The 20,930-nt window shown below is 49.9% G+C and overlaps 7 protein-coding genes across 7 annotated transcripts; 3 read left to right on the plus strand and 4 right to left on the minus strand.

The window, feature by feature from the left end:
* Positions 1-462: 462 nt before the first annotated feature.
* On the plus strand, positions 463-3,012 carry VFPPC_09065 (hypothetical protein; the record flags this gene model as incomplete). The annotated part of the gene is made up of 1 exon (XM_018287665.1): positions 463-3,012. One exon carries the CDS (start codon positions 463-465, stop codon positions 3,010-3,012), a length of 2,550 nt encoding a protein of 849 aa, XP_018140759.1.
* A 206-nt stretch (positions 3,013-3,218) lies between these two features.
* On the minus strand, positions 3,219-4,253 carry VFPPC_09064 (TOR signaling pathway regulator (TapA); the record flags this gene model as incomplete). The annotated part of the gene is made up of 1 exon (XM_018287664.1): positions 3,219-4,253. The coding sequence occupies one exon, from the start codon at positions 4,251-4,253 to the stop codon at positions 3,219-3,221; it is 1,035 nt and encodes a 344-aa protein (XP_018140758.1).
* Positions 4,254-4,709: 456 nt separating this feature from the next.
* VFPPC_09063 (DNA topoisomerase 2) lies at positions 4,710-10,013 on the minus strand (the record flags this gene model as incomplete). Its single annotated transcript, XM_018287663.1, has 3 exons — positions 4,710-5,987; positions 6,055-9,666; positions 9,942-10,013. The coding sequence occupies 3 exons, from the start codon at positions 10,011-10,013 to the stop codon at positions 4,710-4,712; spliced, it is 4,962 nt and encodes a 1,653-aa protein (XP_018140757.1).
* Positions 10,014-11,893: 1,880 nt separating this feature from the next.
* On the plus strand, positions 11,894-12,914 carry VFPPC_09062 (hypothetical protein; the record flags this gene model as incomplete). Its single annotated transcript, XM_018287662.1, has 3 exons — positions 11,894-12,100; positions 12,141-12,310; positions 12,386-12,914. The coding sequence occupies 3 exons, from the start codon at positions 11,894-11,896 to the stop codon at positions 12,912-12,914; spliced, it is 906 nt and encodes a 301-aa protein (XP_018140756.1).
* Positions 12,915-14,277: 1,363 nt separating this feature from the next.
* On the minus strand, positions 14,278-15,513 carry VFPPC_09061 (tetratricopeptide repeat-containing; the record flags this gene model as incomplete). The annotated part of the gene is made up of 1 exon (XM_018287661.2): positions 14,278-15,513. One exon carries the CDS (start codon positions 15,511-15,513, stop codon positions 14,278-14,280), a length of 1,236 nt encoding a protein of 411 aa, XP_018140755.2.
* Positions 15,514-16,474: 961 nt separating this feature from the next.
* Positions 16,475-18,182, minus strand: VFPPC_09060 (MFS transporter; the record flags this gene model as incomplete). The annotated part of the gene is made up of 3 exons (XM_018287660.1): positions 16,475-17,634; positions 17,691-18,056; positions 18,113-18,182. The coding sequence occupies 3 exons, from the start codon at positions 18,180-18,182 to the stop codon at positions 16,475-16,477; spliced, it is 1,596 nt and encodes a 531-aa protein (XP_018140754.1).
* Positions 18,183-18,291: 109 nt separating this feature from the next.
* VFPPC_16434 (hypothetical protein) lies at positions 18,292-18,441 on the plus strand (the record flags this gene model as incomplete). Its single annotated transcript, XM_018294187.1, has 1 exon — positions 18,292-18,441. The coding sequence occupies one exon, from the start codon at positions 18,292-18,294 to the stop codon at positions 18,439-18,441; it is 150 nt and encodes a 49-aa protein (XP_018140753.1).
* Positions 18,442-20,930: the final 2,489 nt, after the last annotated feature.

The following is a 20,930-nucleotide window of genomic DNA, read 5'->3' on the forward strand; positions in this document are numbered from 1 at the left end:
GCCCAGCTCTCGAGGTTTGCTGACTCTCGACTGCTGACTGCCGCTCAAGTTCTGGAAGAGTTCTGTTCCTACATTATTCTGCCAGCAGGATTGGACCATTGCGTAGATCAAGAGGCCTCTTTCGAGATCATTCGCTTGGCTCACGTTCTTACTTTCAGGCTCTTAATTTTGTCGTCTCTTAATCTACCTGTATTACCGTCATCATTGTACGACGAAAGTAACCTTACGAGTGCTTGTTGCGCAACAGCACACGGCTGCATCGACTGGCTCACTGCAACATTAAGGCGCCAACGGCTGTTTATGTGATTGATAGATCTTGATTGCCACGACAAATATTTGCTCCGCGGGTTGGACAAACGGCAAGTCAATTTCCCATCGGTAAGGTGCTGCATCTGCACATATTGACGTGAAGTTCTTAAGAACCAGTGTTGTCGACCCAGTCCACTATTCGCAACCGGCGAAATGTCTCAGCAGAATCAGGATAATGCATCAGCATCTATTCCTTGGGCAGTTGTAGATCCTTGGTCAGAGAGGATGGAAACCGGTCCAGAAGTCTCTTCATCCGATGTATCGTCTGTGGCGGAAATACTCAATCGCCCAGACTCTCCTTCCATCTGCATTCCCCAGCCTCAAACTTATCCAAATGTCCCCGGCCTCGAACGCGGAATTCTGGACACAAATTTCAACATACCCCCTGAGGGCAGAAGATCGGTTAAACACATCATGACGTTCGCCGACTATGAAGCAACAAGGAATACTGATTTGTTTATGCTCCATGCAGTCGGGTTCGAACTAAATCAGGGCGACACGTTGGTCTTTATTGATTTGCCAAATATGCCCAAGGATACACGCAAGATGGCCGACTGCGATAACATCGCTTATAGATCTCAGAAATTTCGGGTTCACTCTGAAAAGCTCTTGGCCACAGGTTCGACCAAATTCGCAGATATGTATCGACCGTCGTATCAATTCCGAATCCAACGACGTCGAAAGATGGTGAATCAGCTTCCCGAAGGCGTAAAATATGTTCTTGATCTCACACCTCCGTCTGAAGGTGACGAGCTGGTATTCCAAATGACTGAAGCATCTCTGACGCCTGGAATCATGAACTGGTGGACATCTTATCGATTCCATGGAGCCGAAATTGGACTCGTAGCTGGGCACGACGATATTTGCTGTTGCAAGAGACAAGCCACGTTCTACCTGGGTTTCGACTCTGACGAAGACGACACATATGACGCCACTGGGGCAAGAAAACCCAAGTCGCTAGGCGCAGGCGTACTTCTTCCACCAACGCCAATGACGCTGATGAAGTTGAAGGCTGAGGGACAAGACAAGCTTTTTGAAACGCCAGAATTTCGACAGATACCGGACTATTGCCCCCTCCGCCACAGAAACAGTATTATCCGCTTGCTTATCTTGCTAGAAGGCAGAGACGTAGCCATGGACTCGGCAGCGCGTGTATGGACAATGGTTGCGGTGGCCAAGATCCTTGACTGCACTTCTGTCGTGCGAGATAAGGTTGCTCAGTGGATGTTGCACGATCGAAATGCTCGATTCATTGAAGTCCTGCCAGAGGAAGCCCTCAAAATTGGGTACGATCTCCAGCTGCAACAAGTCACCCAAACCGCTTTCCGAATTCTTGTCAATGAAATGGCCATAGAAGAAGCCGCTACCGATTACGGCTCTCTCCAGAGGCGACGTAGAACGACTATCTTTGGCAGGCGCACTGGCGAATGTAGTGATGAACTGAACAACTTGATACAACACGCTTCTCGTGCCCTGGTTGAACGAGTCACTCGACTCAATCTGGAGCTACAAAGCCAGGATCTTTTCGACCGTTGGGGTATTGAGGAATGGGCCAAGTTGCGGGACTTGGAGGAAGTCCTCACAAGGAAAGGCCCTTCTGACAGCACTGGCAAAAAGGATTTTAAAAAGACTCTCGAGGGCTTAAATCGCGTCATGTACCATCTCCGACGTACCATCGACTACAGGTACAACCTGAGTGCTACCTCATTCGGTATCAGCTCTTCGTTTCTTCTGGGCATGGATATTGACCGCGCCACATATGTGCAACCGATGGATTTCGAAGAGCTTGAGCGCATCTTGTCAGAGTTTAACCCAGTACAAAAGCTCTTGTGTCCCTTCATATACAATGACATGGACGACAGGTGCAGCAAACACTTCTTTACCAATTCATATCCCGACGGGGGCGACCTTGGTGGCCTGTCGATTCCAGGCTTAGTAGACAGCTTTCAAGCGTCTCTGGACTGCTTAATTTCGCGATTCCCAGAACTAATTGATGCTCCGGAATGGCAATGCATCGTGGACCACAACGTTGACAAGAAAGAGAGCCCCATCACGAGAATCAAACGCCCAATAGTATTTTTGATGGACATGGAACAGCAAGTCAAAAAGGCTCTCCAACCGTTGACACGATCCTGGGTCCGCCATGACATTGAACCACCAGCCAATATCACTCGGCACCTACTCCTGACCCTCGATCGTGAGGAAATGAAGTTCCTGCCCCTCTGGGCGGGTGGTCTCAACGACGGCACCGGTGGCGTGTTCGAATCACACATTCCTTCGACGGATATGGGACCAAATGGCCCTGGTCCCGCCTATCACACAGGGCATACCATTCCCTCTGCACCTCCGAGTATAAGCGAATCGTTGATGGAGGAGATATCCGCCATGAAAGTCGCCAGTACAGCTACCGGTGGCTCCATCGACGTCCACGATAGCATTTCTACCGTGTACAGGCCGGATAAAGTCATTGCTGACGATGTGTCCATCAAGACGGAGTCCTTTGAAACTGCTGAGAGCGACTACGATGGAGCTAGATTTGCCGTGCCAGCTGATCATCAAGCTACAGGCGAAGCTGTTGACGCATTGGTAGAGGAAGTGGGAGATGATTTCGATTTGGATATGCAGGAGACACCTGTTGGGTCAGATTTTGACAGCGACAGCGATGAAAGCGTTGTTCTGGTGAAGAAGGCGGTCGAGAAATAGAGATTTTGCTAATCCCAACTGCCGAATCCCCAGGGTTTTGGATTTCAAGTAGGAATATGGCCTGGGATTTGGAACATGCACAACTGTAACGAGAAACGATATCACTCTTGGAATTAAAAGTACTGCAATTTATCTGCCATAAAATTTTCTCTAGCTCCCCAACGCCGCGATTCATAAAGTTCATACCCGAAGCCAATAATCAAGGTCTATCCCATATTCAGCGTATTCCCCGCGCCCCTCCTATTCTCATCCTTGAAATCATCCCACTCCCTCGCCTTGTACGTCTCTCTATCCACAGCATCCATATCATCCTCATCAACCTCCATCTTGGGCGGGTCCGTCCCCCCCTCCAGTATATTCCCCCTCCTCTTCTCCTCAGCAAGATACTCATCAATAGACATAGTCGGCAGATTATGGCCCGGCCGAAACACGCCCCTTGCCAAATCGGCCCTCGAGCCAACCAGCGTAAACGGCTGCAGCGGCCTCCCCTTCGCCGACAACAACGGTCCCCCCCTATTAACATTCCTCCTAAACGGCTCATCTAACCTCAACGTCGGATCCTCCTCAGAATCGCCTGCCACGATCTCCGGCTCCGGCGCCATAGCCAGCATCTCCATCTCCCGATTCAGACCCTCCAGTCCCTGAAACGTCAGATGAATCCTCCACGCCACATCCGCGAGATACACCTCCCGCACCAACTCCTCATCCCTATCCAAATACCGCCTATCCCTCCTCAACAAGTCCAACTTCTCCCTCAGTCCCTTTTCAGCCTTGAAGCTCGCAATCTTCGCATCCCGCTTACTCGCCATGTCGCCCGACACAACCGCAAACTGCTCCGCATCGTCTCTATACCGCTCTAGCAGCTTGGCGTACGGACCGACGACGAGTCCATACCCATCGACTAGGGAGAGGAACCGCTCGTAGGCGTCCCGTGCGGCACGGAGGACGAGTTTGCGTCGCGCGGGGACGGTGAATGGCGTGCGTTGGATGAGCTCTGCGATGGTGAAGTTGGTGAGGATGTAGGGCAGGGAGGAGGTGGCTATGTCTTCGAGGCCTTCGTTGGGGGAGAAGAGGGATAGGGAGCTGGTTTGGTCGAGGAGCCGGGCGTAGAGGGAGAGCGCGGAGTTGAGGTCGTCGGCGTAGGTGGGGGATGTGGCGGGGAGGGACTCGAGGTGCTGGCGTTTGGATTCGGCTTCTTCGAAGGTGGTGCGGAGGGATTGCGGCTCGTCTGAGGAGGCCATTGCGGGTTATGGCGGGAGATTAGAGCCTGTTTTTGGGTTCGAGGTGAGGTGTTGTGTGGTGGAAGGTGGATGACCAAACGGGTTTGGAATGATAGCTGAGCTTGATTGCTTGGTGTTTGCCCCTCCATGTCTATCGATAACGAAGTTGCTCGTCTGCCTCGCGCTTCATTCTACCAGACCACAAATCAACATTCAACCACCACATCACAGTCATCTGCGACACAGAAGTTACCAGCAAGTGACAATTAGCTCGTCAGCAGTGGTAGTCAATTGAGCAAAACTTGGAATATGGAAATATATAGCAATGTACAATGTATCCGCCCAACGCCAAACGGCCTACCAACCCGGCCCTTGGTCTCTTCCAACACTAGGTTGTGATTCAAGTCATTATAAAAGAAAACAGCTACTCTAAAACAGTCATTCAAGAGTTCGCAAGCAAATCCATGAAAAGCCACCTTAATCATCATCCATCTCGAATGGGTCGTCGCTCTCATCCTGCATCAACGATGAATCTTCGTCGACAATGACTGGCCGTTTCGCCGCAGCAGCTCGACCAGGTCTGCCACGAGCTGCCGGCTTGGGTTTTGATACAGGTGATGGGGGGTCAGCCATCTCGTCGTCTGAGCCTTCTAGAGCAATCTTCTTAACACCAATGACTTTCTTTCTAGCCGCATAAGCCTTGGCAGCAGGAGAAAGCGTCGTTTGCTTTGGCGCAGCTGCGGCCTTTGCCTTCGCCTTGGGTTCTGGTTTGGCTTTCGCCTTGGAAACCGTGGGCTTGGCCCGAGCCTTCTTGACCGCAACCAGGCCGCTATCAGTGTTTGACGGGGCGGGACCTGCTCCCAGTTCATCATCAGAGTCCTGACCACCAGCATCATCCACCTCGTCCTTGATTTTGTGTGGCGAGGACTTGGCTAGCAGCTCATAGTTGGTCTCATCATGGCTGTCAATGTCCATGGAAGATTTGGATGGCTTTGTTTTCAGCTTTTGCAGGCCGCTGGAGCCGCTATTGCCCTGGCTAGACTCTGGCCGGTTCATGGCATATAAGCTCAGTCGTCCGCTGGTATCACCGGCAGGCTTGCCAATTCCTTTCACCATAGAGCCAATGTCCCCTATCATTTCCATGTCTTCTACCTCACTGTCAGATGAGACCTCGAACAACGTCTTGGCTTTCGAAGCGGCTGCTCTCTTCGTCGGACGAACAACTTCTGGTTCCTCTGATTGAGACTGCGAAGCAGATTGGGATTGAGACAGCTCCGTCACTTTGGAGGCAGCAGGCTTATTCCTGCTCAAGGTCGCAAAGTCATCATCAGAGAAGTTATCAGACAAGTCCATAACGTCGTCCTTTGGTTCCTTCTTTGTCTTTGAACTAAGCATTTCAATGAATCTTTGGGCGCTCTTCGTCTCAACCTTGGGCTTGACTGCTGCTTTTGCTGCTGCAGCTTTGCCTTTGCCTCGGGGTTTCTTGTCCGGCTCATAGTCGTCATCGTCCTTCCCCTTGCGGCCGCGACCCGCACCAATCTTCTTGGACACGCGTCGCCCCATACGGCGGATCTTGGTCTGAAGTTCTTCTTCAAGAGCAATCTGAGCGTTCCACTCAGCCATGAAGTCATCCAGATCCGCGCACCACAGATCCTTTTCACTCTTGGCCTCGAGCTCGTCATGCTCTTTCCTCTTCTTAGCAATAGCTTCCTTCAATTTCGCAAGTCTTTCTTCAGTGAGAGACCAAATTGGCATCTAGTTGTGACTTGTAGTTAGACAACGTGGACAGAAAATATTCACATTTGCAGATAATTAAACTCACCGACAAAAGGTAATCATAGTCACGGGCACCTGCAGTTGTTTCCTTATCGTCATCACCGTCATCATTTTCATTCTCGGAGTTGGCAAGTTCGTCTTCTGTCGTCTTTTGCTTCTGGCCACCTGGCGGGAATGCGTCATACCCGCGGGCGCGAAGTTCCGTCACAAGTACAGACTTCTTCTTCTTACCCACAATCAACTCTCCATCAATGATTGCCTTGACGAATTTATACTGCTGTGACAGTTTCCGGAAATCGGAATGAAGTACATCGAGCCAGTATTGTTTTCGGTCAGAATACATGTCGAGTCTGTGAATGTAGTATTCCTCCAAAATGTCTTCAACCTTCTCATACTTCCGGATCTGACCCCTCGTGTCAAACGCGACCAAATTTGACGTAGCAACCTGCTTGGTAAGCTTGAAGCGCTCAAGCAGGCCCTCTTCGAGGATCTTGGGCAAGTGTTTCTCGTCGACCATGATCTCAAAATGGACTGTCTTGTGGTCGTTGAATTCCTTGTAGTCCTTGATCCAGGTGGGACCATCAACGCCGCTGATGACTTTCTCGAGCTTCCCCTTGAAGTCATCAGTCCACATTCGGATCGGTAACTCCGTGATGACGATTTCGTTGGGGTTCTGGTCATTCTGGTATGCGATGCCGTTGAATTTATATCTATCTGGACCAGCGGCTTCAGGATTGCCTTTCCAACCTCTGAACCAAGGGGTCATTGTCTCAAATGGCTTTTCTTCAGAGTCGTCCTCATCTAGTCGACCCATGCGGCGCTTCAAGTTCTTGACAATATCCTGGGGATGATAATTAGGAATGGTTGTACTCCATCCGGTTCCAATACCGTCGGCGCCATTCACAAGCACCATGGGGATGATCGGCGAATACACTTCGGGCTCAATTCGCTTGCCGTCCTCGTATTGGTGTTTGAGGCTGGCCTCGTCCAGCGGCGAGAAGATCTTCTTTGCAAATGGAGCCAATCGCGTGAAGGTATATCGAGGACTGGCTGCATCAGAGCCACCAGCAAGGCGAGAACCAAAGTTACCGCTAGGTTCCAGAATGTTGATGTTGTTGGAGCCGACAAAGTTCTGTGCCAAACCAATGATAGTCTGTTGCAGAGAGGCTTCGCCATGGTGATACGCCGTCTGCTCAGAGACATAACCAGCAAGTTCCACCACCTTCTTGTCCTTGGTCAAATTTCTTTTGAAGCAAGCGTACAGTACTTTACGTTGGCCAGGTTTCAACCCGTCAATGACAGACGGTATAGAACGCATATTGTCAGCCATACTGAAGAGAATCAGCTCCTTGCCCACGAAGTCTGAGTAGGCAATTTCCTTCGTGGTGTGATCCAGGAAGGTTCCCGGAATGAAATTACCGAGCCATTCCTTTCGGGCATCCGCCTTCTTCTTTGAAAAGACAAGATCGAAAAGGTCAGCTTCTTCCGACTTCATGACTTGGAACTCCTTCAAATGATTATCAAGGTCAGTGAAGTACACTTGGGCATCTTCGTTGGAACTTGTTCCCAAACCCTTGAAGTACTTGGAATGCCATCTTGATAACTCTGTCTTGTGAGCATCTTTCCACTCCTCGTACTGCGGCTGAGTAAAAAAAGACTTCAGTCTCAACGGTTTCTTTGGGTCTGGGCCTTGCCACACCTTTACAATTGGCGTGATGAACTCCTGGAGGAACTTTGGGATCTTCAGTAACGAGGGAAACTGAACTTGCAGAAAGTTGATGAGAAGACCTTTAATGTGACTACCATCATGATCCTGATCAGTCATGATCATGAGGTGGCCATAACGGAGACTCTTGGTATCTGTGTACACTTGTTTGTGCTTTAGGCCCAAGAACTGTTTAATGTTTTGAATTTCTTGGTTCTTGGTGATTTGATCCAGTGATGCGTCTCGAACATTGAGAAGCTTGCCACGCAGGGGGAAAACACCGATTTTATCCGGATCAAGAATGGCTCTTCCAGAGACTGCCAAACCTTTGGCGGAGTCACCCTCCGTCAGAATGAGGGTGCACAGATGGCCATGACGAGTCCCTGCCAAGTTAGCTTCGACAAGCTTAGCATTGCTGACTCTTGCTCGCTTGCTTCCGTCACTCTTGGATAACATCTTGTCGGCTTTCTTTTGCGCAAAATCCATGATATTTTCGATAGCATCGGATTTGGCAATTGCCTTGAGAAATGTATCGCCGAGATTGCATTTGCTACCGAACTGGCTCATTTTGGTTGTCATTTGCTCCTTGGTTTGAGAGGTGAAAGCTGGGTTATCAATCAAGCAGTTGACAAAGATGAAAATGTGGTTTCTGAGATGACTCTGCTTGAGGCTGTGGCCCTTCTTCTTCTTGTCCAGGGCTTTTAAAAGCGAAGATGTGATCTGGTCCGCAATGTAATTGACATGCGTGCCGCCAGTAGTGGTTGCAATCGAGTTGACAAACGACACTTGTTGAAAGGTTCCGTCAGATACTGTGAATCCAACTTCCCATCGAGGATGAGTCTTCTCCTTGTCGATCTCGACGGTGCAAGTGGGTGTACCGCCTTCCTCTGCTGTCCTTTCAGCAGCTATAGACTTGGCGTAGAGATCACAGTAGGCCTTGAAATCTTTGATTTTAATTTGTTCGCCATTCAGGTGAACTTTGACACGACGAAGTGTTCCCGCCATGTCGTACACTCGACGGAAAAGGAGAGCCTCTAGATCGTCATCAATGCCCTCAGGCATCCCGAAGCGGTTATAGTCTGGCTTGAAGGTTATACGAACAAAGTCGGCAGATTTGCTTGATGTGATCTTAGCCTTTTGCATCTTCTGCATGTTGTCCGTCCAGGTTTGCTTGTATCTCTTGCCATTCGCACTATCTTGGCATTCAAGGGTGAATTGTGTGCTGAAGACATTGCAAAGCTTGGCACCATAACCGTTACGTCCACCGACGGTCTTCTTCTCGTTGTCATCAAAGTTGGATCCAGCCAGGAGATGACCAAAGATCAGCTCAGGAATGTAAATCTTCTCCTTTTCGTGGATTTCAATAGGGATACCCTTGCCATTGTTTTCGACACTAATCTCCCCACTTTCTCGGCTAATGTTGACTTTCATGGTTGTCATGCCACTGTTCTCACGCTGACTGTTATCCGCAGCGTTGACCATGATTTCGTCAAAGATTTTGTAGAAACCCGGGACGAAGCTGATGGTCTTGTACTCCATCTGCGATGTAAACTTGTTGAACACCCAAATCTGCTGCTCTGTTTTCTCGACTGATCCAATGTAGGTATCTGGTCGCTTGATGATGTGTTCCAGTTGAGTCAGCTTTTGGTACGTTTCGGTAGCTGTTTTAGTTGATTTGGACGTCGGTTTGGCTGGAACATCGATTATCATGCTATCATTCTCAACCTCGGCGAGAGGAACACCGCCTGACTTTTTCGGGGGAGGTGCCTTCTTCTGCTTCTTGGAACTCGGCGGGGTATGTGAAAACCCTGACGAGTTGCCGCCGAAGGAGTCTTCATCGTCGTCGCTCTCGGGTTTTGGTCGTTTAGCTGGCGCTTTCGTCTTCAATGTGGTTTGTGTAAGTTTTTTCCCTGCGGCTTTGGCAGGTATTGCCGCTGCCTTGGGCTTTGTTTTCTGATCAGAGGTCGTTAGCAACTTGGCGGTGAATACCTCGTGTGGATTTGCACTGATGTGTTTGCCAGATGGCGAGCTGTCGCCAACGGTGCTCATTTTGCAGAGTTGCCAGTGCCTGGGGCAATTGCAACAAAGTGTAACACGAAGAGAATAGGCGCAAAATGACTGTGTCTGGTATATTTGCGACTTTGCTGAGAGCGCAGCTGCCGGCTGAATTGAGCAGCTGGTGTTGTTGGCAGCAGCCTCTGTTCACATTCCCCTGGAGTACTGCTCACCTTTTCAGGGACATAGCCATCTGATTCCTCGCCAAGGCTGAAGGCGGGATCGGACATGACGTCTGAATCCATGTTGACTTGAATTTACTCTTGCGCCCGAATCGAATTTGCGGTAATACAAGTCTAGAGAAGACAATGCGTAAAACAAGGGTCGGACATGAAGTTTGACACCATGAACAGAAACGAGTAGTTTAGCGAGTTGTTGCAAAAGAAAGAGGCAGCGATACTAAAACAGAAGCTGCTCTAGTCAGCAAGATCTTGCTGCATTGCCCGATCGAACAAGGCAGCGCTGGGATTGTCGTTGTTGTTATTGTTGTGCTGGCCCACCGTCGTCGATTCGCGTCAACATGGCTTCGACGCGCCGCCCTGGCCAAAATGTGCCCAGAGTGCGGAATACCATACCCTAGATACCAGGAACCAGGGGGTGGTGGGACCGTGTTTGTTGCCTGAGGCGAGAAGAATCGCTTGATGTCTTGGGGTCCACTTTTCTCTGTTGTTTACTTTTGGTGGGTCCTGCCTTTGAACTCAAACAAACAGATGGGATGATCGATAACTAACGCCTTGGTGACTCCAGATCTGACCGACATCAGCATAGCACAATGCGCACGGAGCAGTATTGCCGATTTCATGCAGCAAGGAAATTGCCTGGCTGCTTTACGACTGACAGCGTACATGGGGTACACCTTATCTAGTACGAACACACCGAAACTGCACAACGCGTGGCAGTTGTCGCTTCCTTGAACCCCCAACACTTCAATGTTCCCGCAGACTCACTTTGGGTCAGCTAAGGTTCCTCAGCTCACGCACGAAAATATGATGCCCGGCTCAATCCAGCAGAATCCTTCGAATTTGGTAAGGAAAGGTAGCAAAATGCTTGTAATTCGCCAACTCATGTGTCACCGGTATCTAATTACCTGTCCCAATATGCTTGATATCGCATAGTCACAACTTTGTCTCAAGATCATATTCACCTTTGTCGAGTCCGAGTGGTGCCTTTGTTACAGCTCACCGGCAAGCGTATTGACTAAGTCGATTCTGTCTCTCCGCCATGTGTTCGTACGCCGCCGGGACATTTCGGCGTCTTCCAGCAATATTCCATCGGGAAACCTGATGCGTCTAGTCTCCTGCCACCCCTTGGAAACGGGATCATTTGCACGTTTTAGCTCCATATCTCATGAAATTGCATCAATGAGAGACAGATCCTGCAGAGGGTGTTGACAATATGGAACTAACAAGACAAACAGTCAAGTCGTACGCGGTCTTTCTCCGGACAAGTGAAGTTTCTTGTGCAACACGGCGTGTAGGTAGCAAGGACGAAACGTCAGCTCAGCCTTCCGTTTGCTCCAACACGTCCTGCGTTTTCAACGTATGCTATAGAACAAACGCTACCCGAATAGAAGGTCTTGACGTCTTTGCCTTTTCGTGTTGTTGTGCTTCAAAGCAAACATCCAACTGCCCCTCCAGCCCACGTGCTGCCAGCCAGCCATCAAGTTCCACTACCATGACTTGGCTGTAAGCTCGGTGATACACATGACGCTTCGTTGGACAAGATCTTCTCACAGACTTTGACACAGTCAGGGTACTGGGGTCTGCTGCCACGCAGTTACCCGACAAAGAGTCCAGTCCCTTTTCAACGTATCCTACCACGAAGATATGCGCAGAGGATGTCCTTTCGCGAACGCATTTCGGTAATTAGGGCACATATGATAACTTATACATGAAGCCATGTCGAACCAGCATATCTCACGTTGATTTCAAGGCTCTCTCTGATTCCTGTGCTATTTTGTAGCCTTGTGAAGCTTAGGATTTTCGAAATTACAAACACAGCGCATGCGAGTTGTCTACAGCACAGTGATATGACCTAAATACTCGCGTATCACGCTTCTGATGAAATATCCGGACCGTGAGCGGGTCCTGTCAATGAATATGGACTGTCTCGGCTGCGACTACTGATGCGTCGCCCATGTTTGACAGAATGCAGAGCAAACCCTCACGGCTCGGGTCGTCAAAGAAACTGCACCGATATCGCTGCCCTCTCAAGCAAATACATGACAGTTAGATGGCAGTATCTTCAACTGTTAACACTCCGCCAAGGAAAGGTTAATTCGCCCTTTTCAACCACAGACACGAATGAATATTTCCGGCTTCTCAGCCTGAACGCTCAGACATAGTACATAACCAGCAAGTCTGCTTTGTAAGCCCGTCTTCTATTCCGGGGGCTTCAACTTGAAGGAAGACGTTGGCGGAAAGGCGTGTAAAGCAGTAAGTAAACTCGCTTCGGATATTTGCAAACGATCTAATCGGGTTCGCGTCCCTGCAGACGGAGAACTCTCGGAAGACAAACGGCAGCCTTTCAGTCCAGTATGTGTGCCCCTGGTCCCTTCCAAATAGTTGGTTAGTTGCTACAGCTCTTCTTTTCCGTGCATTTCTAAGACTCAGAAAAGTAAAGGTGCCGAGTTTCATCTGAATCACCAGCTATCTACTCAATACGGGATATCATGCCAGGTTTTTTCACCATCTGACCAGTATTCTCTCCTTCGACAACGCAAGGAGCTCGTCATCATGTTGGCTATCAGGGAGCTTCTCAACCCCGTTCAACAAGATGATAGTTTCGAAAGCGGTTCCCAAAGAATAGCTCGGAGTAAGAATCAGATCTCGTACCATGTGCACCAGCCCCGAGGTTTGCATTCACAACAACACCAAACAGCGGGCATCCAAAACCAGCGCATTCTGCTTCCACCACCAAGCACGCAAGGCTCAGTCAACTTCCCTCCGTTTGAAAATGTCGACGAGAGTATAAGGCAGAAGATACTCGCGTGCAATATCCCGGAGTTCGGGTGTATTGCAAGTTCCTGTGAACACATTCCCTACAACAGTTCAAAGAAGGACTTCTTCGCGAAGACAGGACGAGAATGTATTGAAGGTCTGAAACATGTCGTCTTTGCAATGACTGTAGCTGATGAGAAAACCTAGCTTTCAAATACACCTTCCAACTTCCTAAGAATCCTGGCGTTTTCACAATCATGTGGGACTACAACATTGGTCTAGTTAGGATGACACCATTCTTCAAATTCATGGGATATCCCAAGGCATGTAAATAGCCAAGAGAGTTCGTAGGTCAGTAGCTAACGGGTAGTAGACAAGACCCTCACAGATGCTGGATAAGAATCCTGGGTTGCGAGATATTTGTCCCAGTATTACCGGGGGTGCTGTCTCGGCACAAGGTAGGTTAGCCATGCATTAATCTTGGGCTCAGAACTCATTGCTAATGAGAATTACTGCCAGGATACTGGATGCCATACAAATGTGCCAAAGCCATGTGTGCAACATTCTGTATTAGCTTTGCTGATGCACTTATTCCACTCTTTGGACCTGGATTTCCTTCGGAATGCACACCAATAAGCTCAGACTACTTTGGCGATATGAAGATTAGTCCGGAACTAATCGCAGATGTTTCAAGGAGCTTACAACCGTTTCTCCAGAGGTCTACAGCGCACAGCGAGACCAACTACTCCTTCTCAGGGCACTCGCCCCGGGAGAATTGGCACACGCCTCGATACACTGGGAGACGAAGCCCATTGCAACCTGACACTCACATGGCCCATGACTCACAACCCATCTACAGACCTATGACACGAAGACTGCAACAAGATGATGACATGTCTCGCAAATCCGGACGAAGCCTCTACCTACCTTCCAACTCTGAAGCGAGCATTGGAAGAAGGTCTACGCATTTTACGCTTCTTACATCGCCAAGCCACAATGAGGGTTTTCGAGCTGTAAGGGACCCCGAGACCTCTTCCATCATCCGCTTCAAACAAAAATCAAGAGCAACTCAATCTCATGATGCCAGTCCCGGCGTGAGAAAGCGGCGAAAGCTAAGTGCTGAAAGTCCATATAACGGAGTCTACACCAACAACGCAAGGCCGAACGACTCGGCAAGAACATCATTGCCAGAAAAGAGATATCCGAGACATTTCGAGCCAATTGAACGAAGACCTTTACAAACTGAAGGGGTTACTTCTGCCGCAAACGCACTTCAGGCTTTGGGAAGAACGACGGACACAAATCCAGTCGTTTCGCTGCCCCGGAGGAGGTCATTGTGAGCAAAGTAATGTGGTTTCACCTGGCATGATTAAGCCCGATTGATGTAAATGTGGGACAATAGTGAGCATTTCAACCTTGGAGGATTTAGTATGTACATGAGCAAAATTTCCTGTTTCTATATCTTTTAGAGATGAAACCGCAATGGTATATAATGCCTTTCCAGAGCCGTTGTAACCCCCCAACACCCAAATTTTGTAACTCATCATCATTCATTCTTCACCAACGCCCATCAACCACCACCCTTCCCCAACTCCGCCGCCTTCTGCTCCTTGAACCTCTTCACCCACCCATCCGCCTTATCATTCGGCAGCACAAAAATCTTCATCACCTCATCCACAACCTCCACCTTCCCCGTCCCCAACACCTTCAGCAGCGGCACCCTCTTCCCCATCTTGAGCACACCCCCTCCCAGCGTCTCCACGTAGCAAGTCACCCCCGCGGCCGTGTACACGCCCTCCTTGTCCCACGGCAGCGGGAACACGTACGACAAGTGATCCTCGAGCGTTTGCGTCTCATTAAACGCCTTTATGAAATCTGACTCAAGATGCTCGGGATACAGCAGCACCGTCGGGAACGACAGGCTGCTCCGCGGGTCATCCGGGTCCGGCACAAGCTCGAGCTTCGTGTCCCCCATCTCGGGGGGCTGGGCTGTCGTCCTGGTCGGGATGCCCCTCGCCTTGAGGGCAGCCTGGAGGAGCATCTCGCGCCGCTTGACCTTGGCTTTTCGCTCAGCGTCCTTTTTGTTCTTGGCGTCTATTTCTTTCGCACGCTTGATGATCTTGTCTGCCGTGTCTTTGAGGCCCTTGTTTTCGGGGTCGAGGGACAGTCCGCGCGCGCAAATGTCGTCTGCTTCCTCGATGCGGTCCACTGCCAGGAGGGCCTTTGCGCTCCTATAACAGGCCTTTATGTTGCGCGGGTTCAGGCGCAGCGCTGCGGCACAGTCTGTCCAGCAGCTGCGGTAGTTGTCTAGCTCGAGGTGGCATGCTGCGCGGTTCACGTACAGCGCCTCGAGCACCTCTTTCTGCGAGGCGATTTCCTCTGCGCTGTCTTCCACGCCCTCGGGGCTCTTGGTGATTTCTCCGCGGGCACGTTTCCGCTCTTCCAGGAACAAAATCTGGATGCCCTTGGTGTAGAATTCCCGCGCGTCCACATACCCCCGTACCTTGAAGCATTCGTTGCCGCGAATCTTGAAATCAGCCCCGTTTTCAAGCGGTGTGCCCTCGTAGTTGAGCGCTTGGAGGGCCGCAATGTCGTCGTTTTCTTCCATGTCCGTCATGAACAGTGGGGACTTGTTCAGGTCGGCCATGATTTCGTCAAATGTCTGCTTCTTGTGTGATGCCATTGCCGGCGGTAATTCTGGCTTCGTTTCCTCGGCTCCATCTTTTGCTGTGTGTGCTTTCTCTGCGTTGGGCTTTTGTTCGAGAATGGTCTTTTCCATCTCATCGGCGATCTCTTCAATCCTCATTTTGACCAACTTGTGTGGCCGTCGGGCGACCAGGAGCTGGGTAGTTTCAAACAGATGTATTTAAGATGATTTCTGGTAAGTCTCGGTAGCTGGATGATGTTGTCCGTCGAGACCGTGTGAGTCTTGCGAGTGAGAGGTTGTGAAGATGAGGTTGTGATGAGCGAGTTTGTGAGCTCTGCGGGTATCAATTGAGGTTGGGTCGCTCCCCATACAGCTGTGGCGAAAATTTCTGTAGGTGGTCGACGTTAGTATCGTGTTCTATCTACCTGGTTAACGTTATGCCGCCCATGGGGACTTTCAACACGCATGGGTCTATAAAAAGCGCGAAGTACTTTATGTTATAGTCCTTTTCATTTGTTTTTTTCTTCTTTCGCACTTGAAAATTATCATGAGGCGCCGTATCTTTGCATTTCGACTTGCTTCCACCAAAAACAACCCACCCTATATGGAAGCCCCACATTGATGGCATCCCTCACAACATTCACAGGAATCGCGACTGAACGGCATTTCTTATTATTTCTTTATATTCCACTACCCCATGTACTCTATGTACCTATATGCCTCCGTATATTATGAGGAGAAAACCAAAACCAACAAAACACTTAGGTAAATACACTTTTTGAACTCGAACGCTCCAAACGCCGACCCATGCCAGTCATGTATGCATCAAATCAAAACTGTCTACCATGGGGTATCTTCAACTGATCCGAAACTCATCACTTCGTCCCCTTTTGTCATATTTTCATAACATATTCCCGACTGACCGCTAACATCGAACAACTTTCAGAAGCGCGCGTCGTAGAACTGTGATATTCTGGTCACTCTTGAGTGGAGTGCCAAATTAGTAACATGCAATAGTTCAGAACAGTCCCCATGAAAGCGGCGACGTGCTCATCCCATATTAGCGTGAACCAAAAGTGTTTTTCTTTCTTCTTCTTTGTTTCTTTAAAATTCAAAGTGTTTATTCTCGCTCACCAGCCGAAACTTCAGCGGTCAGAGGAGTATATTCATTGCAGGGAGGTGCCGTAGCACATTCCTCAGATCTTTCAACGTTGCGCTCACGCGGCACCATGAAGCATTGAACAGAGCCAATAATGGCGATGATAACGCTTCCATACCAAGCTAGAGCAGTGCAGTTCATTTTGCTACCATAGGTATAGAGGAATCCTGCGACGGGCGGTGCAATCATTCGGCAAGCAGCGCCAGCACTGGCTGCCAAACCGTTGACCTTGCCCAAAGCGCTGGGAGTAGGGGTAGCTTCCTTGATCAGGATGAGGAGTAAGGGGTAGAGTGTGATGGAGAGTATGTTGCGAATTGCAAGGCAGATGTAGATGGACGGGAAGATGAGGGACTCGGGAACGAGGATTAACAGGGGAACAACCGCATACACGATTGGATGTAAAACAGTAACAATGAGAAAGAGCTTGTACACACCGACTCTCTCTGCCGCGATTGGGAAAATGACAGCTTGAACAAACAGCGCAATGCAGCCGTTGACAGCCATGATCATTCCCACGTCCCGGAGCGAGAGTCCCAAACCACCAGAAGAGTTGAAAATTGCTGACAGGCTTGCGGCGCCGTTGCTGATAGCGCGTTCGTCTTCGAAGAAAATTGGCATAAGATGATCGTAAGTCATAGAGTGATAGGTAAAGATGGACAAGGCAATGATGAAGCCGACAACGCGCTTGTTCCAAACTTTGGCCATCAAACCAAACTTTTCATTCGCATACATGCCCGCCACCTCGTCATACTCGTCCTCGCCGCCGACACTTCGGAGGGTTCCATAAGTCTCGGCTCGCAGGTCCACCGCCGGGCGCTTCATTGCGTCTGAAGTCTCAATCAGCGGAGTCTCTTCCGAGACGTAGGTATCTGCAGGCATGAAAACGCGGGGCTGCATGTCAGGGTGCGTCTCATCGAGGAGAAAGAACCCCAAAACAATGCTAACGAGCAAGAGAGCGGCGCAAAGGAGGTTGGGAAGGAGATACGGGAAACGGTCGAACACGCCGCCTTTGGGGAAAAGGACGGGCCAAGATTCGTGGGGGTCGGCAAAAGTGCCGCCGATGCAAGGCCCAATGATGGTTCCGATACTCCAAACGAAGGGCATGACGGAGAATGCGCGAGCTATAAATAATCAGCATAACCTTTTCTAGAGCACAATGAAGGCTGGAAGCACTCACGTTCGTGTTCAGGCTTGGTAACGAGTTCACCGACCATGGTCTGAATGACGCCGATGTTACCGTTGAGGAGACCACCTATGGCTCTTCCGAGTAAAGCTATCCAAATATTGGAGGCGAACCCTACCATTACCATGCTGAACATGGTTCCCAAACAACCAATCATCAGAACAGGCTTGCGACCAATGCGATCAGATAGACCGCCCCAGTACATCCCCATCAGGGCCTCCGCAAGGGAGAAGGACGAGATAAGGAGTCCCGAGTAGAAGGAGGCATCTTCCTCATTGCCGATATGGAACTTCTTCACAAGAGCCCAGGCGTAAGGAAAGATAGAAGTAAGTGCAATTGGTTCAGCAAGACGAACAATCGCTGTTTATTGTTAGTGGCGTCTGGAAATTGGGTGACATGAAGGAAGTGAGACATACCTAGCAGGAAGAGCTGGAGGGTGGGAAAATCATCTGGATTACGAGCGCTGACCTGCTTTGTTAGGGCCATGTTTTTGTCGCGCAGTGAGAGCTTACAACAAGACACAGGCACGCCGTGGGAAAAAGTGCAGGTGTTTTGGTGTTTTCGTCGCAGGCGAGGGTGGTGGTGAGGTCAAAGGATGGCGATTACTCTGCCGTCAAAGGATTACACAAGACAAGCCTGTGAGTCTAAGACGGTGCTTTGCGGTGTAGCAATTTTGCACAAATTAATGGCAAAATCGAGAGAAGCAAAAGCAATAGAGATTGCTACGACCAAGATGAAAAACTGAGCGTGGAGGGGGAGAGGAAGAAGCCATCGAGATGAGGTGGGCATGTCCGTATTTCAAGGCCGGGCGGTCGGCGAAGGATCGGTGCGGGTTGTGGCGCTCAGACGGAGAAAGAGGCAAGTGCGGCTACTGGATGCATCGAAAGGTGCATGTATGTAGTGCATATGCGCCGATGCATGCATGTAAACGGAAGGATGGAGCGCAAAGATTTTAAAGCGGTGGGGCTTGACAGTGTTTTGAGTGCGAACTGATGGCGGCAAGCGGGGCAATCCATGTCTTGCTTCATTTCATGTCTTGGCCTGGTTTGCTTTGAGCCTGCTTGTCTCACTTTTTCCCACAAGCCCGCCAAGATTTCTCTCAGTGTCTCATGCCATTGTGCCCGGATTCGTCTTGCAAGCAATACGTACTGCCATGTCAGGGACAGACGTCAGCGGCCCGTTGCCAAGTCGTAACGAAGATTCAGAATAGCATTGTTTGACACGCTTCCGTCCGTCCATTGTTGAGCGGTCCGTAACCGCCTTTCATTTTGCGGCCTGGCGGGACGCATCTGAGTAGCCATGCAACAACAAGACAATGCAACAATGCAACCAGACAGCACAACAACATTCAACCGGAGTCAAGCTCCGGCCCTGGACTGGAGGTGCGGAGCCAATGTCAGGTCTGTCGTCGATTTTCCGGCAAGTCCTCGTGTTTTGCCTCGCAACTTGGTCTGGTCGCCCGAGCTCAACGGCCGATAAGGGTGGGACTCCGCCACACAAGTAGTAGCCCGCTTATAAGAATATCATGTCGGCCGGCCCATTGAGGCAGCAATCCTTGGACTGATGGACTAGCACCAAACATGGATCTCTTTTTCCGTTTCACCCACCGCTCCTCTTCCATCGCCAGAAAATCAGCTGTCCGCAAGACAGTCCGGGAGCCGTGCATTCTTCAAAATCTGCTTATGGCCTCACTCCATCTCTGCGCATGTCGTAAATTGGCTGGCTACTTCAGTTCATACTTGGGCTAACCGAGTTGCATTGGGAGGAAAATTGGATTTCTGCTTTGACCCAACACACAAGCCGCTTTCGCATCTGCTCCTCGTCTCCCATCGACGCCTCACATTAATTATCACCTCCGCTACCTTCCCTCGTCGGCAATAGGACAACAGATGTGAAAGTCCAATCAGATCTGGTGCAAGCTACAGTGGGGGGTCAGAAGTATTTGAACAGGGAAAGGTATCGCATATCTCGTTGTGTGCTGAGGCATATTGACCTGTGTTAGTGTATACTTGGATATGTTCAAATACATTGGACCACAGACTGTACTTGACACGTTGGACTGACTGACCATTGCGTCGGGAACCAGACACTAGCTTCATGGTTGATGGCTAAGAAGACTTGACGCTTCCACGCAATGTGGCTGTCATGACCAAGATTCCCATAACTCGCAACTGACACCGCAGGAGAAAATTGTAGAATTGCTCTTCTTTTCGATGCACAATGCGAGAAACGCAAATTTTCTCTAGGCTACGGTTGACTTATCTGGAGGGGTAGAGATCTACTCCCACCATCTTCTGGCACCATTGCTCCTGGTGCAGGTTCTAGTGGCGCAGGTCATGTGAAGCGTCGTCTCCTCCTCGGCAAATTCCAGACCACGTCGAGTCCACGCAAGCTCCAAAATGCAACAAATGTCCAGTAGCCATATCAATAGCCGGTTGCTGGTTGCGGGGTTGAGAAGCAAAGACCGGCAATTCCACAGTTTCAAACCAACTTTGACATGCATTCACTCGTTACACAAGAAGTGGCTCATGAATATCATGCACGGGTCGACTCATTCTGTGAGACTGGACGAATTGAGACCCGCTGGTTCACCCACTTCAAGGTACCCCGACGCCAATTCCAAGCCCACCGCTCTTAATCAGGCACCCAAACAACCTTGACCAGCAAGTAGGTTTCAACATCTCACTCCTCCTCCGTCATCGCATTAAAGTCGCATCTCCCCTGTCTGTTTAGGTCTGTTTGTGGCTTTTGCAGCCCCAGTTTTCTCGATGTTGCTTCCCCTGTACATGCAGTTAAAGGAGTTACACTAGCTAGGGCATGCGCTAGTTCCCGTTGGCGATAGTGTCATAAATTCGCACTGGGTGGACCAAAAGCAACCTCAGTCCAATATTGCCGGCTCCCCCCGTTGTCGATAGAGAAACAACAATGCTACAAATCGGCGGAAGGTTTTGGTGTCTGGATCCAGAGTAGGAAGTCATGGGAAGAGAGCTTTGAGGAGTCTCCCTGAGTTCAGCACTTCCAAACAAACCCGAAAAGAAAAAAGCATTCGAGAAGTAATTTGCAGGAACTATCCTCAACAAGTGAGACGACTGTCATATCCGGCCATTCTCGAAAGAGCTGGCAGGGAATTCGCCGGGTCTCAGCTCGGGGGAAAAATGTACCGTAATGGATGCTGATACGAAAGTCCAATCTTTCAAGCATACCTATTGCACCACTTTCATGAAGACTCTGGGT

This window comes from Pochonia chlamydosporia, chromosome 6, assembly GCF_001653235.2.
Source record: "Pochonia chlamydosporia 170 chromosome 6, whole genome shotgun sequence".
NCBI classification, from domain to species: domain Eukaryota; kingdom Fungi; phylum Ascomycota; class Sordariomycetes; order Hypocreales; family Clavicipitaceae; genus Pochonia; species Pochonia chlamydosporia.